Genomic DNA, 17,387 nt, shown 5'->3' with positions numbered 1-17,387 from the left:
AGCCATGGTATAGGGGAAAAAGAAACATGCAAGCTATGGAGGGGAGAGAGGCATGGTCACAGAAAAGGATAAGAGAGTGGAGCACACAGGTAACACAAAAGGAAAACATTTCCCAAAGCAATTGACATGGGAAACAAGAGGGTCTAAATGTCATGAATTCTTGAAACTGGTAGGTCTTAAAGCCTTGAATTTTAAAGGTCAGTGGGCTCAACTGGATTAGAGCCGAGAGGACATGGCACCGCTTCTGGCGAAAACACAGGCAAACAACCCCAGGATGTTATGCCCCAATAATGGGTCCATGATTAAAGGAGCGAGACTGATACAAAGCGAAGGTAAAGCAAAGCTTTATTTCACACAAGCATCAAGAATCTAACCGAACACTCGGGGACGCACCTCTTACAAGAGAGAGCAACCCTTCTCTGTTTCAGAGACTAGCTTTTAAGGGCAAAGGCCATGCGGTCAGGCCTGGCCACGCACAAGTGGCCAATGAGATTGTAACACACACAGGAAACGCCACAGTGATGCTAGGTGACCAACTGAATCACAATTTACCCTAGTAGACATTTGAACCAGCCTATCACACCTTGGTTAGGATTGGCACACAAAAGGCTCCCAAAGGGCGGGGGTCCATACTCCTTGGTAACTAGGGAGACAGTATGCATCCCCCCACTGATTGAATGTCTCCACTTGGCCTGACCCACCCTTGTATCTGGGCTTTGTTACCTGGAGCTGGCTTCTGGGACTTGTTTTTAAGTAAATCCCCTGGAGGAAGGGGAGCAGGGACAATTTAAGGGCTAAACAACAAGGTTTTTGTTTAACTTTAATGAAAGCCTCTTGCTAAATAGGTCCTTACACAGGACAGACAGCCTGGAATCAGTGATGTAAATAGTGCCTGGGGCACATAGTGGGGAGATGTTTAGATCTTCTCAGACTAGTTCCTGAGAGGCAGCATCATGGAGACACCTCCCTAGGAACAAAGGAAGTGGCCAGTCCCATTTTCCTTTCCCACCCCTCAGCATAAACACAGAGCCACCTGCAGGAAACAGCAGAGTGCCAACACTGGCTGCTTAATTTGCATACACCAAAATCCACCCTTCTGGAAATGCCAGAAGGCAGTGGAAATGCCCTTCTTAGGCTTCCATCAGTCCCAGGGAGACAGACTCCTCCTCAAGAAGACCAGTCCAAACCCCTGTCCACACCACATCTCCCACCAACCAGAGAGTTCTTCAGGCCTTCAGTTCTCATAGAAGTGGTATCAGGTCTTGTTTCACAAGAAATCAAGATCCCACTTGGTTAAAACTCAGGATTCAGGAAAAGGACCAAACACTGCCTACTGCAGACAAATAGAGCCTCTACAGACAACTGGCCTGAAGGATAGAGCAGCCAAAACACAGGGTATATAGAGCATATACCAATGACACTCTCTAAAACTGCTCCACTTCTTTACGTCATCTACAAAAATAAATTTAAAAAATGGATTGAAGAATTCAATGTGAGACCTGAAACCATAAAAATCCTAGAAAAGAACACAGGCAGTAACTTCTCTGATATTGGCTTTAGCAACTTCTTCCTAGAAGAAACTCCTGAGACAAGGGAAACAAAAGCAAAAATAAACTATTGGGACTACATCAAGAGAAATGCTTCTGCAGAGTGAAGGAAAAAGCCAACAAACTAAAAGACAACCTCTGGAATGGGACAAGATATTTGCAAATGACATACCTGGTAAAGGGTTAGTATCCAAAATATATAAAGCACTGAAACAATTCAACATACAAGTAATAAATAACATTAAAAAATGGGCAGAATATATGAATAGACATTTTTCCAAAGAAGACATCCACCTGACCAAAAGACCATGGAAGATGTTCCACATCACTCATTATCAAGGAAATGCAAATCAGAACTACAATAATATATCAACTTGCACTCACCAGAATGGCTAAAATCAACAATACAAGAAATAGCAGGCATTGGTGAGGATGTGGAGAAAGGGAACCCTTTTGCACCATTGGTAGAAATATAAAATGGTACAGCCACTCTGGAAAACAGTATGGAGGTTCCTCAAAAAGTTAAAAAGAGAAGTACCCAATGATACAGCACTACTAGTTATGTGCACAAAGATTAGAAAAATACTAATTAAAAGGGATACATGCATCCCAGTGCTTATCTGCAATAGTCAAATAATAGAAACAACCCACATGTCCATCAACTGATCAATGGATTAAGAAGATATGATATATAGGTACAGATAAAGATATAGATATAGATAAAATGAAATATTGCTCAGCCATAAAACAATGAAATCTTACCATTTGTTATGACATAGATGAGGATAGAGTTATGTTAAGTGAAATAAGTTACTCAAAGTAGAGAAATATCATATGAATTCACTCACATGTGGAACTTAAGAAAAAAAAATAAGCAGAGGGGAAAAAAAGAGACAGAGAAAGGCAAACCAAGAAACAGACACTTAACTATAGAGAACAACCTAATGGTTACCAGAAGGGAGGTAACTGGGGGGGGGGGGGGATGGGGTAAATAGGGATGGGAATTAAGGAGTGTACTTTTTGTGATGAGCACTGGGTGTTATTTGGAGGTGTTGAATCACTATACTGTACATCTGAAACTAATATTACATTGTATGTTCCCTAATTGGAATTTAAGTAAAAATTTTAAGAAGAGAATTTACAGATTCATAACAGAATGTCAGGAACACCAAAAAGGCACTATGCATGCGTTTATTTCAAAATTCATTTTCAGAACCCACTCTGGGCATAGCCATTTTTTACTAGTATGTCAGTAGAAAGATAGGTGCTGTGTATGAAGTAACCATCACACAAAGAGTTATTCTCTCCACTAATCAGAAAATTCCAGATTACTGGCCTTCACTTTTCCCAAAACAATCATACAAAGGAAGGATTCTTTAGAGCTCATTGCTCCCACTGTCAAATAATAGTCATTACGTCAGTGGTTTATTCAAGAGTGTATTATGGAAATGTCTGTGATACCCTTGAGGGCAGTGGGTCAGAATGCTTAAAGGAAGCCCTAAGTCATCTTTCCAAGCATCAGTGCCATAGCAGCACTGAGAATAATTCAGGAGCTGGCTGTCTTACTTTTCCCATTTTCATTCCCAACATCCTGAGGTAAACAGGCTTGCCCAGAGTCCTCAAAGTCCTTAGAAATCTGCTTTTTAAGAAGAACTTTTGCATCATTTGCTACAGTCTCAAGGACAAAATTTTGAAGGTAGAAAATCTTGTTAAAGTAAATACCAGTGGCAATGGGTCCTCCACAAACAAAGGAGAAATTTTTCACGTATCTCTGCAGTTTTTCTCCTAAGGATTCCTGATTCTTCTCAACTGATAGCAAATGGGGAAACTTAAGGTTTTCCTTGAGTTTCTCCATCGATATGTCCAAGTCCTTGGCCATGATTTTCAGGGATGAGTCATCCAGCCCAAAAAAAACCCTGTAGAGGGTTAAAGTGTCCCTTAAAGTCTCCATATCATTACCACTGATGTAACCCATCATAGGGACAAAGGCCGATGCTCCAGCCTTCATGGCCTCCAGCCAGACCTTCTGTCTCAGGGACTCCTTCTTTCTGTCAATGGTGGCCTCAGTAATATTCGGCAGATGTTGCATAAAGATGTGGCGCTTATGCTCTGGGAGCTCCCTCAGAAGAGTTCTCTCCAGCCTTGGGAAATCATAGTCAGCCAAGTCAAAGTTGGAGATTAAGAAGACCTCAGGATCACTCACGTTGGCCTTTTTAAGCTGATTCATACAGTCATTGCGGATCTTTTCCAGGATTTCTTGTTCGTTAAATATGTTGGGTTTACTCTTTTTTTCGTTATATAACTCACTGTCTATTTTAGCTCGAACAAAGTAGAAATTCTTCTTCATTTTTTCAATTGCTAAAGACAGTTGTGCATCAAGGCCTTTGAAGCGGGTAGCGGAGATGATGATAAAGAAGTCATACTCCCTAAATTTCATTTTCTCCAGATACTCATGAGGCAGAAAATTAGTGGTCCCTATGCCAGGCAGGTCCCATAATGTCACATTGGGAAGCTTTGGGTGTTCATATTTCGTTCTCTCCATGGTTGTCTCTACCGGCCCACTAGCGGCAGCCCCTTTGTCCTCACCCCGCAAACCCCGTATGGCATTGATGAAGCTGGACTTCCCTGTCCCAGACTCCCCAGTCACAGCAATGCTCAGTGGGGCATTATTGATATCTCTCAATGCATTGTTGATGACAGAACCCGCACTCTGAAGGTCCCCTGCTTTCAGGCTTGATTGAATTGAATTGATGGCTTCCTGAGAGATGATTTTGCTTTCCATCTTGAAGTCCTTAAAAAACTTCTCAAAGCTGGAGGCCAAATCACCACCATGAGAGCGTTGGGAAGAGGGGGACTGACCCATGGCAGAGCAGGAGAAGGCACTATGGGGAGAAGAGAAGAGGGAAGGAAAAATAGTTAGTATAACAAGGGGTGGTTTGGGCTGTGCTCTTATGGACAATATAACATCAGTCCTGGCCACAACATTGTATCCAGCAGCCCTTCTCTTTCTGTCCAGACATTGTGTAGACTTCTGACCTGGATATACAATTTGCCCTTGCTCAGTCTCTTCCCTTATCTTGGAAAGTCCTACTTCTTTAAGATACTCTTCGTTCTTACAGACTAATTTCAAAGCCTGATTCTTTTATCCAAACTTTCCTGTCCACATTATTCTTTGTTTATCTTGCTTTAGTTTTCTCTATTTGTAATGTTATGAAAATAATACTTCTTCATGGTGGCAAATCTAAGAAGACAGCACCAGCACTTACCCTCACACCCCTTCCCACCTGTTCTTTGGGACCCTCCAGAAAATCCACTTCTGATAACCTTAAACATCACGATGAGACCTTGGTTCTCACATGAGGTAGCTAAATAAGGATGAGTGGCTCCTTCCCTTCTCAGAAAAGATACCATATATTTTTCATTAGGAGATAGAAATTTTTAATGATTGGAAATGAAACAAAAATTCCTTGGAAATTGGAAACAAAAATCCTTTCTGTATTTCTGGGAATAGATACAGCAGGGGGCATGGATCCCCATGCTCTAAAAAGTCATGTTGGACTAGCCACCTGGGACTTGCTATGAACCACCCCAACTATCCTGAGACCCCACCCATCCCCTGTTCCATGCTTGGGTGTAAAAGGGGACAGAAACCCTATGGGAGAGATAAGTCACCTGGAGGACTGACTGGTCTATAAAGTGGCATCGATGGGCAAGGTGGTGTGAGCAAAAACTGAAGCAGGAGTTGAGTAGAATGTTGTAAGAAGTCAGCCATGATGAGGAGGTCCCTCTGTCAGCTTGCCTGCTGGCAATCAAATGGAGCTGGATCTGCAGTCCTGGACCTAACTGATCATGAAGGATTATAATACCTTGAGCTGTGGGAATCAAGGAAATCATATACACAGGACTAAACGGAATGTGAAATATCTGTAAATTCTCTCCTATGAAGATTGGCAACTGTAGGAATTCATATTGTCTGGTTAGAGAAGACAATGAACACATGCCTCCTTGGATGAGACTGGTTGAAAAATGCAGAAGGGGTGTCCGGAAAACGGGGCCCTTTTAAGGTTTCTGGGCTGAAAACAGAAACCTTTGTTTGTGTTCAATGTGGTTCAATGCACTCATCAAGGGAGTAATTGCTTGATTTTGTAGAAATATTTATCTTTGGATGTAACGCACTCCATGCACTCCCTGTCTGCATGCCCATTAGAAGCACACTTTGTTCTAGTCACATGATATTCCCTATGCCACTGTCTTGATTATTACAGCGTCATATTCCTTCTCGATTTCTTATTCCCTTGTTGTATTGATAACATTCACAATGAAGGTGGAGGCAGAGTCAGGCTTGGGAATGCATTAGAGTGTCTGGTCCCCAGGCCCTCTCCTTTTTCCTACTAAGGTGTCTGAAGTAGTCTTTTCATCTGTTGCCTCAGGGTTTGCTGGCCAAACTTGACAGACAACAGAGTTTTTAGACCAGGAAGCAAGTTGCTTCAATCACCACTGATGTCATGCCAGCATGCAGGCTGGAGAGGTGAGCTTGGGCTAAAACTGAGGGATCAGACACAGCTTCCAGGGGCTTCCTGGCAGCCATTGGCTGCAGCCTAGGATGGAGGATGGCAAAAACCAATTTGGGAAGAAATTATTTAGAGCAAGTGTACAAGGTCTGGACTGACACACATATGACTAAGGCATGGAAACATTCTCCTTAGAAGAAAAAACTGGGAATCTAGCTTGCAAGGGTAGCTATTAAGAACTTAAGAAACACTTGTGACTGCTCAGCAGGAATATTCTTCACATGCAGAAGAGTATAAATCTTGAGCAAGTGGCATGTGCAGGGTCAAGCCCTTGCTGTGTGGAGAACAAACACTATCACCCCTTTGGACAGCAGGCAGGACACAAAGCAGAATGGGAAAGATTCTGTGAGTGTGAAAGAAGCGTACACAATTAGGGCACCAGGGAGGAGCCAATGAGATAAGACTCAGCCCAATCAGGTGTGGTCTCATGCTTGTGCATTCTCAGAGGATGTACAAGAAAATACACAGGAGAGTGAGGAAATCTCTGACTGAGACAAGTCCTGAGGAATAGAACAAATATAGCAAAAGGAAATCAAACGACGGGGTAGGAAATGCAAACAGATGTGGACAGCAAGATCCTATGTGCTGAGCAAATTTCAGCCTCACAAAAGCCATGCCCTCAGCTGATGTTGTATGTGATGTCCTGTTATTTATTATTTTCTGCTGCAACAGCAATGCAGGGAGAGCAGGGGCAGAGTACCTTATGGTATCTCTGAGAGCTTGTATTCTGACCACTGGCAGTGGGCCCTCTGTGGCTGCAGTAGAAATGGGAGGGAATGTGAGAAATCCATGCCAGTAAACCTTAGGTGAACAGCTAGACATACATTTCTTATCTCATCCTCTCAACAACATGACTCACAGACTTTATAGTTCTATGGAGCCATGTGTTGAGAAGAAAGTCACAGGGTCATAACGGAGCCACTTGAGTTAGTGCCCCAAGTCAGTTAACCAAGGCTTAATACCTAAAAGCGGTTTCAAACTCCAGGGATGTAATCTTTCAGTAGACAACAAGGCTATTTCCCAGTCAGCACTAAAACTGTACTGACAGATCCTCATCTCTCCCTTAGGAGGGCAAGCTTGGCTAAAACAATGGATTCTTTTCTGCTTTCTCTCTGCTTAAAAACTTCCCTTTCTGTAACTTGATGGAGCTCTTTTCTATTTGCTAGATGGGATACTGGCTGATTCCTAAGTCTTTTAATAAATCCAATTAGGTTGGGCGCCTCGGTGGCTCAGTGGGTCAAGCCTCTGTCTTAGGCTGAGGTCAAGATCTCAGGGTGTTGGGATTGAGTTCCACATCGGGCTCTCTGCTTGGCAGGGAGCCTGCTCCCTTCTCTCTCTCTCTCTGCCTGCCTCTCTGCCTACTTGTGATCTCTCTCTGTCAATTAAACAAATAAAATCTTTAATAAACAAATAAATAAATAAATAAATAAATAAACAAATCCAAGTAGGCCTTCAGAATATACTTGATTGAATTTTGTTTTTTAACAGATTTGTTGGCAGTGTCTTGATCCAAAGCAAACGTTTGACTCTATCTGAGGACAAAAAGAAACACAGGAGTGGCACCCCATGAATCCTTTGGAGGTCAGAGTCTTTCTCACTATTCCAAGGGCCACCAGTAAGTCCACCTTGGTTTGAGCTCTTTTTTGCATTACAATTCCTGATTGAATTGCCTTTCAAGTCCAAATTAATGCATCACTCTGTCACAGACACAGAAGGCAGTGACAGAGCACCAGCCCTTCCCCTTGGCTCAGACAGAAGTCTACCCTGGAATCCCTTCCCCAGTTCCAGGCCACAGTCTGTATTTACTGGTCTTTCCTGGCTTAGTCTCTTCCCCACTTCCTGTCTGCAGTCTTTATTAATGGAACCTGCTGGTTTAGTCCATGATGGACATTGGTGGTGATTTATAGAGGGCACTCTATTGAACAGTTCCTCATAACTTCTAAACCTAACCCCTGGATCTGAACTCGGATTCCAGGTTGGGAACTGTTGGTGGCAGTGACAGTTCTCCATGTGTGAGGAATCAGGCTGCAGTCCCCATTCTTGGAGATGTGATGGTTCAATCCTTGTCCCAGTCTGTAGCTATTTGGGTACTGATGGTGTGCATAGTTCCATTACCTCAGTACTCTTGGTTTCTGTTAATGTGTACATGAGATTAAGCCTTGGTTTAAAGAAAAATAATAAATAAGTAAAATGAGTACATAAATAAATAAATATATGGGATCTCTAAAGTCCAGAGTTAAGTGCTTTACCGTCCAGCACATTATTTTATATCTAAGAACTATGATTCTACAAGCTATAAGCATCTACAAACCTGTTTTGTGTCCTAACAACTTAGCTTGATAACGTTCAGGTTGGTAGCCACTGAGGAAGGCCAGACAACAGATTGAACCACTCCCTATTTCTCAGGGTCATGAGATCAAGTCCTGCATTGGTTTCCATCACAGCACAGAGTCAACTTGAGAATCTCTCCTCCTTCTGTCCCTCCCCCTGCTTCCACACATGCTCTCTCTCTTTCTCTCTAAAAAAATTTAAAAAATAATCTTTTTATAAAATCCTTTTAAAAAAATAATTAGTATACAAAATATATGAGGAACTGATACAACTCAACACCCTAAAAACAAATAACCCAATTTAAAAATGGGCAAAAGGCGTGATCAGACATTTTGCCAAAAAAGGCATCCAGATGGACAACACACATATGAAAAGTAAACATCATCACTCATCATCAGGAAAATGCCAGTCAAAATTAAAATGAGATATCACACACATGTCAGAATGGCTAAAATGAACAACCAGGAAACAAGAAGTGTTGCAGAGGGTGTGCAGATAAAGGAATGCTGGTACATGGGTGGTGGGAATGACTGGTGCAGCCACTGTGGATAAGAGTATGGAGGGCCCTCAAAAAGTTAAAAATAGAACTACCCTACCATCCAGTGATTGGACTACGGGGTATTTACCCCCAAAATAGAAAAACACTACTTCAAAGGGATGCAAGCACCCCTCTGTTTACTGCAGCATTATTTACAATAGTCAGATTAAGGAAGCTGCCCAAGTGTCTACTGATAGATGAGTGGATAAAGAAGATGTGATATATATTATTTAGTCATAGAAGGAATGAAATCTCACCATTCGTAATGACATGGGTGGAGTTTGAGACTATCATGCTAAGAGAAATAAGTCAGTCAGACTTAGACAAATACCATATGATTTCATTCATGTGTGGAATGTAAGAAAAAAAGCTAATGAGCAAAAGGAAAACACGTGATTGAGAGAGACAAACGAAGAAATAGACTGTTAACTATAGAGAACAAACTGTTGGTTACCAGAGGGGAAGTGAGTGGGGATGGATGAAACAGGTGAAGGGTACACTTACTATGGTGAGCATTGAGTCATGTACAGAACTGTCGAATCACTAAATTGTGCACTTGAAGCTAATGTAACACTGTATGTTAACTATCCTGGCATTAAAATTAAAAACAATAAATGGGGGAATAATTGACTTTGATGTCTCATGATGTGTGATTACTCCTTTTATGGGTAATCTAAGCATAATTATTAAGAACAAGCATAGGGGTGCCTGGGTGGCTCAGTGGGTTAAAGCCTCTCCCTTTGGCTCAGGTTAAGATCCCAAGGTCTTGGGATTGAGCCCTGCATAGGGCTCTCTTCTCAGCGGGCAACCTGCTTCCTCCTCTCTCTCTGCCTGCCTCTCTGCCTACTTGTGATCTCTGTCTGACAAATAAATAAGTAAATTTTTTTTTTAAAGAACAAGCATATTGAATAAGTGTGTAAATAAAATTTTTAAAAATTTTAGGTGAACCTGTAGGGGCCCTTCTATGGTTCAGTTCTTACACCATGTGACTCTTGATCTTGGGGTTGTAAGTTCGAGCCCCATATTAAGTGTAGAGCTTAAGAAAAATAAATTATGAGTTAAGCTTTTAAATAATTTCCAAAATCTTTCTGCTAAACTGAAAAATTATAGTTCTGCTGAGCTAGATTAAGTAATGATTTAAGTTAAATTCATTAAATATTTAGACCATTTCCAAATAACATAAAATAATGAAACATTAATTACTAAAATTAGGTTTCCCTAATTTGTTTTTTTATTAAACATAAATATAGGTCTGTTGGTAAACGTTTTTGGAGTCCTTTACAGAAAGGTGTATTATAAAAAAAAAAAAACCACATTTGTAGAAATTATAAAATGTACTTCTAAATTCTCCAATCTAAAGAATGCTGGTGTAACACACAGTTCACTCGTGCTTACTATTTCATTTTCACTTGAAATTAAAGTTTCTCAGGGCTAAGAACTCTAATTAACTAATGTGGCTAGAGCTAGTAAAAATAAAAAAGGAAATATGTCTTAATAAAAGAAAAGTAAAAAAATGTATGTGGATTGGTGATGTACTTTTTTTGAGGCAGAAGAAAGTCGTTAATAGATTGTGAGAAAGGAATCTTTGGAAAGGAATTTTATGCATGGTCGGGACTGATTCACATTGGAATGAAAAAATTTTAATACTAAAGAAATTGGAGGGGGAGAGGAACCATGAGAGTCTGTGGACTCAGAAACAAACTGAGGGTTTTGGAGGGGAGGGGGTTGGGGGATAGGTGAGCCTGGCGGTGGGTATTAAGGAGGGCATGTATTGAACAGAGCACTGGGTGTCGTGGGTAAACAATGAATTCTGGCATTGAAAAGAAATTTTAAAAAGTAAATAATTTTTTTTAAAAAAAGTAAGCTCGTGCAAAATTAGAATTTGGTTTCTTGCCTGTCAAAAAGACAAAGTTTTCTTTGTTCTTCCAGGATTTGATCTACTTTCGGTAGTAGGTTGTGAAAGTTCCCTTACCATTTAAGTGATCTTCCTAGAAAACAAAAATCCTATGTTTTATGTTCTATTTGTGTAGGTATAGAAGCATTCTAGAAATTATGTGAAATTTCTGGAAATTTGATATGCCTTAGTATAATGTTATCCTGTATAATTACTCTCTTATCTTCTGAAATTGCCGTCATCAAAACTGAGGCTCACACTGAAAGGACTGAAACTGAGTACCAGGAAAATGCCCCAGCTGACTCTCATGCAAAGGCAGCCGGCAAAAGTATCTATAAAGAATGCGGCACATGTGGGTAACATCCATTCTGCTTCTGCAAAAATGTCCCCTCATTGTGAGATTTCTTGCCATTCTGATGCCAGGGTAACATGGCAACCCTCTGCTTCTGAATCTGAGAAAATTAGATACATGGCTTTAAGTTGAATGAACAGTTAAGGCTTTGGGAAACCCAAGGCAGCTGTTAGGTTTTCCTTGACTCACTGGCAAAATCCAGTGTTTTTTGTTTATTTGCTTTTTTCATTCCTTCACCCATCATGGTGCATTTAAGATGATTCAAACTATGACTACACAGTGGAGGAAAGACTTCTATAAAACTGTGGGAACCGTTTGCCAGCAATTTCTGACTTGTCAGACCCATTATCCTGGAAAAATTATTTTTGCCCTCAGAGGACTCACATCACTTCTTTGAGAGACATTTGAACACCCACAGCTGGTCGTTACTCAATGTCACCTAGCCTGAGTCATCAATGTGTTCTTCTTACTGTATGTGTGTTTTCCAGTTCGGTTGAAGTTTGCTCTGCTGCAAAGCAGATGCCCTCACAGTGGGAAGGGAACTGTCAATGATTTCTTCCTTTTTCTCTTCCTCTCTTCCTTTACACTTGATCAACATTTCTCTTCTACAGCTCAATGGAGTCCCTTTCTGTTTGCTAGATAAGATGCTGCCTAATTTATGCATCATATAATAAAGCTAATCATCCTTTAAAATTTATTTATTTGAGGGGTACCTGGGTGGCTCAGTGGGTGAAAACCTCTGCCTTTGGCTCAGGTCATGATCCCAAGGTCTAGGGATCAAACACTGCATAGAGCTCTCTGCTCAGCAGGGAGCCTGCTTTCCCCTCTCTCTCTGCTTGCCTCTCTGCATACTTGTGATTTCTGTCAAATAAATAAATAAATAAATAAATAAATAAAATCTCTAAAAAAATTATTTATTTGAATGCACCATTAATAGATAATACATGCATTGTCTCCCCCATAGAAAGGTAGTTAGGCATGAGATAGGGAGTAGGGGGTATCTGAACAGGAAGCTCTTAGGGAAAAGCCCCATCTACTGACACCCTAGACATTCACATGATCCTTCTGCAGTTCACAGGAATAAAGTTTGTCCTTCAGCCTTGCTCTGAAAATGTCCCAAATAGTTAAATGCTCTAACTGGCTCATAGACATCCACCAGACATCATGCCCCTCAACCTTCCTACTCCACAGCACCCAAAATCAAGCATCCAGGTTTTCCCAACCTCAGGACTACAGATGTGTAATTCTATTTTTAGGCCTGTACTCAATGCAAAGTGATTTCTTGCTTACCAGCTCCTGGAGGGAAAGAGACTCCTGGTGTCAGTGTTGAGCTCTGAATGTGTCCCTGAGCAGCTCAGGAGATGCTGAGCCTGGTGGACGTGTTCCCTGCAGCCCACAGCAGGAGCACTGATCCACTCAGACTGCCCTTCCACTGGAACAGGTCCCATGTGCTGGTGTGGTCACTGCAGAGAGAAAGAGCTGACGGTCACCCCAAATGTCTATACAGACTGTGAGGAGCAGGCAGGATTTAAATCATCTCTAGCCTCTACTCCACCCACAGAGGAATCTGACCAATAGTAAAAAGAAGCAGCCATCACACTGCAAAGCCCTGCATTTCCAAGAATAGAAAGTGAAATGAAGTTCTGAGGGCTCCTTTTCTGAGAAACACAGCCATCACCAGGAGGGGAAACTGAAAGACATCAGGACCATTGATTTGGTGTGTTTTTGGCTTCATGAGTGAGAGGAGGACACAGGATCCCAGGCAGCAGGCTTCTCAGTGACCCCAAAGGACACCTAACTGAGCCCCAGACTCCAGGCCAGGCAGAATCTGAATGCACATTCAGGGAACACAGTCTTGGGAATATGACAGTCATGCCTCACCTGTTAACCTTGGACAACCCATACTCTATGGGAAATGAAGTCTAGTAAAGAGGGCACCCAATTCTTGTTCCTGGTTCCTGTCAAGGGCTTCAGAATCCCTGGGGATTTCCTGATTGTTGGAAGCTGACCTTGTTTTGTTAATGAGGTGATTCCAGGCAGGATCCTAAATTGCTTCAGGTCAGTGACTGGTCACCAGGAAACCAACCCTGTCAACACAGGGTGGAGGCTCTTGGCTAGCTGAACCTCTGGGAGGAGAAGAGGTTAGATACTGAGTTCAATCAAGTAGCCGGTGGTTTAAGCAATCATGTCTTTGTAATGAAACATCAACCAAAACCCTAGACACCAAGGCTCAGTGGGCTTTTTAGTTGATGTTTGCATGATGTTCTGGAAAGTTGCATACTCTGGCTCCATGGACAGAGGCATGGAAGCTGTGTACTTCCCATCAGAATCCACCCTATGTGTACCCTTTTAAATAAAACTGGACTTGTAAGTATAACACTTGCCTGACTCATGAGGGGGTTACAAGACCTCTCTAATTTGTAGACAGTTGGAGATCCAGGTGATCTAGGGACACTCCCCCCCCCCCCCCCAAGTGCAGCTGGTGTCTGAAGTGAGTAGTCTTCTGAAGGACTGGGCCCTGAAACCTGGGGAGTCTTTGTTAATGCTGCATGATTAGTGCAGGAATTAAAAGACAGTATATCCAATTGGCATGGAAACTGAATAGGGAGTAACCCTGTGTCCTGGGGAGCCATATCCTGGCTTTAATTTTTCTTTTCATATTTTTAAAATATAAATCCTTATATAGTTTACAATTCAAGGGGTATAAAATATATGCAATAATATATCCCTCCACTTGCCAGTGGGCCTTTGTCAAGTGTCTGTGCTAGAGAGACCATGTCATCCTTATAGGTCCATTTTATGAGTGTATGAGCAAATATGCACAATCCATTTTCTCCTATTTATAAAAATGGCAGCCTTCCTTACACAATGCCCCACACCTTGGATTTTCATTTGATATTTGGTAATAGTTGTGGACATGCACACTCAATGCTACTCCTGTTAAAATAGTGTACACCTGAAATTAATGGAAATGTGTATGTTAACTAACTGGAATTAAAACTAAAATTTAAAAAAATTTTGTAAAATAAAATAACAAAAGAATAAAAATATTTTTATTAATGTGTTTTCAAATAAACATCTGTTTTACTGACAAGTAGGTTAAGAAATAAGACCTAGGTGAACTATGGCTCAATAAAACTATTGTTTTAAAAAAGGAGAAAAAGAAATGGGATTTGCCATCAACCCAGTAAAGTTTGGTGATGCCCTCCAAATAGCAAGTCCCTCCTCCAATGTGGAGTTTCTTCCCCTTTTTTTTTTTTAATTGGAGCACAATTAACATAAAATATTATATTAGGTTTAAGTGCACATAATATGAATACAACAGCTGTAGACATTACTCAAAGCTCTTCTTGGTAAATGTGTCACCCTCTGTCACCATAGAACATTGTTACAATATTATTTATATTCCTTATATTGTACCACTCATCTCTATGATTTATATTCTTTATAGATGGAAGTTTGTACCTCTTAATCTCCTTCATTTATTTTACCTTTCCCCCCTCCCCTTACCTTACCTCCCCTGAGGCAGCTACATCTGTATCTTTGGGGTTAATACCCAGCAGTGCAATTATATTTTTTAGGAGTATTATGGTCTCGTGTCTCACATTTAGGTATTTAATCCATTTTGAGTTTATTTTGCGGTAGGGTATAAAAAATAGTCCAGTTTCATTCTTTTGCATGTAGCTGTCCAGTTTTCCCAAAAACCATTTGTGGAAAAAATTGTCTCTTTCCTTTGTGTGCTCTTCCCTATTTTGTTGTGCATTAATTGCCCATATATGCACAGTTTTATTTCTAGATGAAAATTCTGTCCCATTGATCTCGTGTCTATTCATGTACCAGCACCATACTGTTTTGATCACTACAGCTTTGTAATATAACCTGATGTCTGGAATTGGGATGTTTCCACCTTTGTTTTTATTTTTCAAGATTACTTTGGCTGTTTGGGGTCTTTTGTGGTTCCACACAAATTTTAGGATTGCTTGCCCTAGTTCTGTGAAAATTGCTGTTGGTATTTGGACGAATTGCATTAAATCTCTACACTATTATGCATTATATGGACATTTTAACCGTATTTGTTCTTCAAATCCATGAGCATGGGGTGTCTTTCCATGCGTTTGTGTCATCTTCAGTTTCTCTCATCACTGGTTTATAGTCTTCAGGTTGCAGGTCTTTCACCTCTTCTCTTATTTATGTCCAGATATTTCATTACACTTGGTGCAATTGTAAATGGGATTGTTTTCATAATTTCTCTCTGCTGCTTCATTATTACTTTATATAAATGCAGTGGATTTCTGTACACTGATTCTGTATCTTGTGACCTTACCTAATTCACTGATGAGTTCTAGTAGGCTTTTGGTGGAATCTTTAAGGTTTTTTTTTTTTTTTTTAATGTATCATGTATCATGTCATCTGTAATAGTTTAAGTTTTACTTTTTCCTTACCAAATGTTTTAAATATTTTGTTTATTTATTTGAGAGAGAGAGAGAGTAAGAGGGAACATGAGTGGATGGAGGGGAGGGCAAAAGGAGAGGAGGAAGAAGGTTTCCCACTGAGCAGGGAACCCAATGGGAGGCTCAATCCCAGAACCCTAAGATCATGACCTGAGCTGAAGGCAGACACTTAGCCGACTCAAACATCCAGGTGCCCCAAGACCCAAGGATCTTGAAAAGGTCATGGCTGATGGCTAGGAAAGACAGGAAAAGTTCTCAGGTTTTCCCCCATTGAGAATGACATTGGCTGTGGGGGTTTTGTATATGGCCTTTATTATATTGAGGTATAGTCTGTCTAATCCTACTTTGATGAGGGTTTTTTTTTTTTATCATGAATGGATGTTGAATTTTGTCAAATGTTTTTTCTGTATCTATTGAACGAATTTTATGGTTCTTGTCCTTCCTTTTGTTAATGCAGTATGTCATATTGATTAATTTGAGAATGTTAAGCCACACCTGCAGCCCAGGAATAAATTTCATTTGATTGTGGTGAATGATTCTTTTAATGTACTGTTGAATTTGGTTTGCTAGTATTTTATTGAGAAGTTTTGAATACACTTTTGTTAGGCATACTGGCCTGTACTTCTCTTTTGTTAGTGGAGTCTTTATCTAGTTTTGGTATCAGAATAATGGCCTCATAGAATGAGTTTGGGAGTTCCCCTTCCCTTTATATTTTTTGGAATGGTTTGAGAAGAATTGGTATTAACTCTTCTTAAATATGTGGTAGAATTCACCTGTGAAGCCCTCTGGCCCTGTACTTCTCTTTCTTGGGAATTTTTTACTACAGATTCAGTTTATTTGCCAGTTATTCATCTGTTCAAGTTTTCTGTTTCTTCCTGCTTCGGTTTTGGTAATTTAGATTTCTAGGAATTTATCCACTTCTTCCAGGTTGTCCAATTTTTTTGTCATAAAATTTTCACAATATTATTTTATAATTGTTTGTATTTCTGTGGTGTTGGTTTTTATATCTCCTCTCTTATTTGTGATTTTATTTATTTGTGTCTTTTCTCTTTTCTTTTTGATAACTCTGACTGGAGTTTTATGAATTTTATTAAGCTTTTCAAAGATCCAGCTCCAGGTTTCATTGATCTGTTCTATTATGGGTTTTTGTTTTGTTTTGTTTCGTCTTATTTTGTTTTAGTTTCCATATCATTCATTTCTGCTCTATCTTTATTATTTCCTTTCTTCTGCTAAATTTAGGTTTCATTTGTTGTTCTGTTTCTAGGTCATTTATGTGTAAGTTTAGGTTGTTATTTGGATTTTTCTTGCTTCTTAAGGTAGACCTATATTCTCTATATACTTCCCTCTTAGGACCACATTTTCTTCATCTCAAATGTTTTGGACCATTGTGTTTTTATTTTCATTTGTTTCCATGTAATTTTTATTTCTTCTTTGATACCCTGGTTGACCATACTTCAGTAACATAATGTTTAACCTCCATGTATTCATGGTCTTCCCAAATTTTTCTTGAGACTGACTTCAAGTTTCGTAGTGACATATCTTTATGATCATTACTTTCAATTCTCTGTCAGGCATAGTACTTATTTCAGTTTCACTTAGATCTCCTGCTGTGGTATTTGTCCTATTCTTCATTTGAGACATACTTCTCTGTCTCCTCATTTTGTCTACCTCTCTGTTTCTATGTGTTAGGAAATTCAGCTATG

The 17,387-nt window shown here is 40.2% G+C and overlaps 1 protein-coding gene across 1 annotated transcript; it reads right to left on the bottom strand.

Annotated features, from left to right (window-relative positions):
- Window positions 1-3,093: 3,093 nt before the first annotated feature.
- On the bottom strand, window positions 3,094-4,410 carry LOC116585890 (T-cell-specific guanine nucleotide triphosphate-binding protein 2-like). Its single transcript, XM_032335243.1, has one exon. It carries the CDS (start codon window positions 4,408-4,410, stop codon window positions 3,094-3,096), a length of 1,317 nt encoding a protein of 438 aa, XP_032191134.1.
- Window positions 4,411-17,387: the final 12,977 nt, after the last annotated feature.

The sequence above is a fragment of the Mustela erminea genome, chromosome 3 (genome assembly GCF_009829155.1).
Source record: "Mustela erminea isolate mMusErm1 chromosome 3, mMusErm1.Pri, whole genome shotgun sequence".
Lineage (NCBI taxonomy): Eukaryota > Metazoa > Chordata > Mammalia > Carnivora > Mustelidae > Mustela > Mustela erminea.
This window is presented reverse-complemented; position numbering and strand designations above follow the sequence as displayed.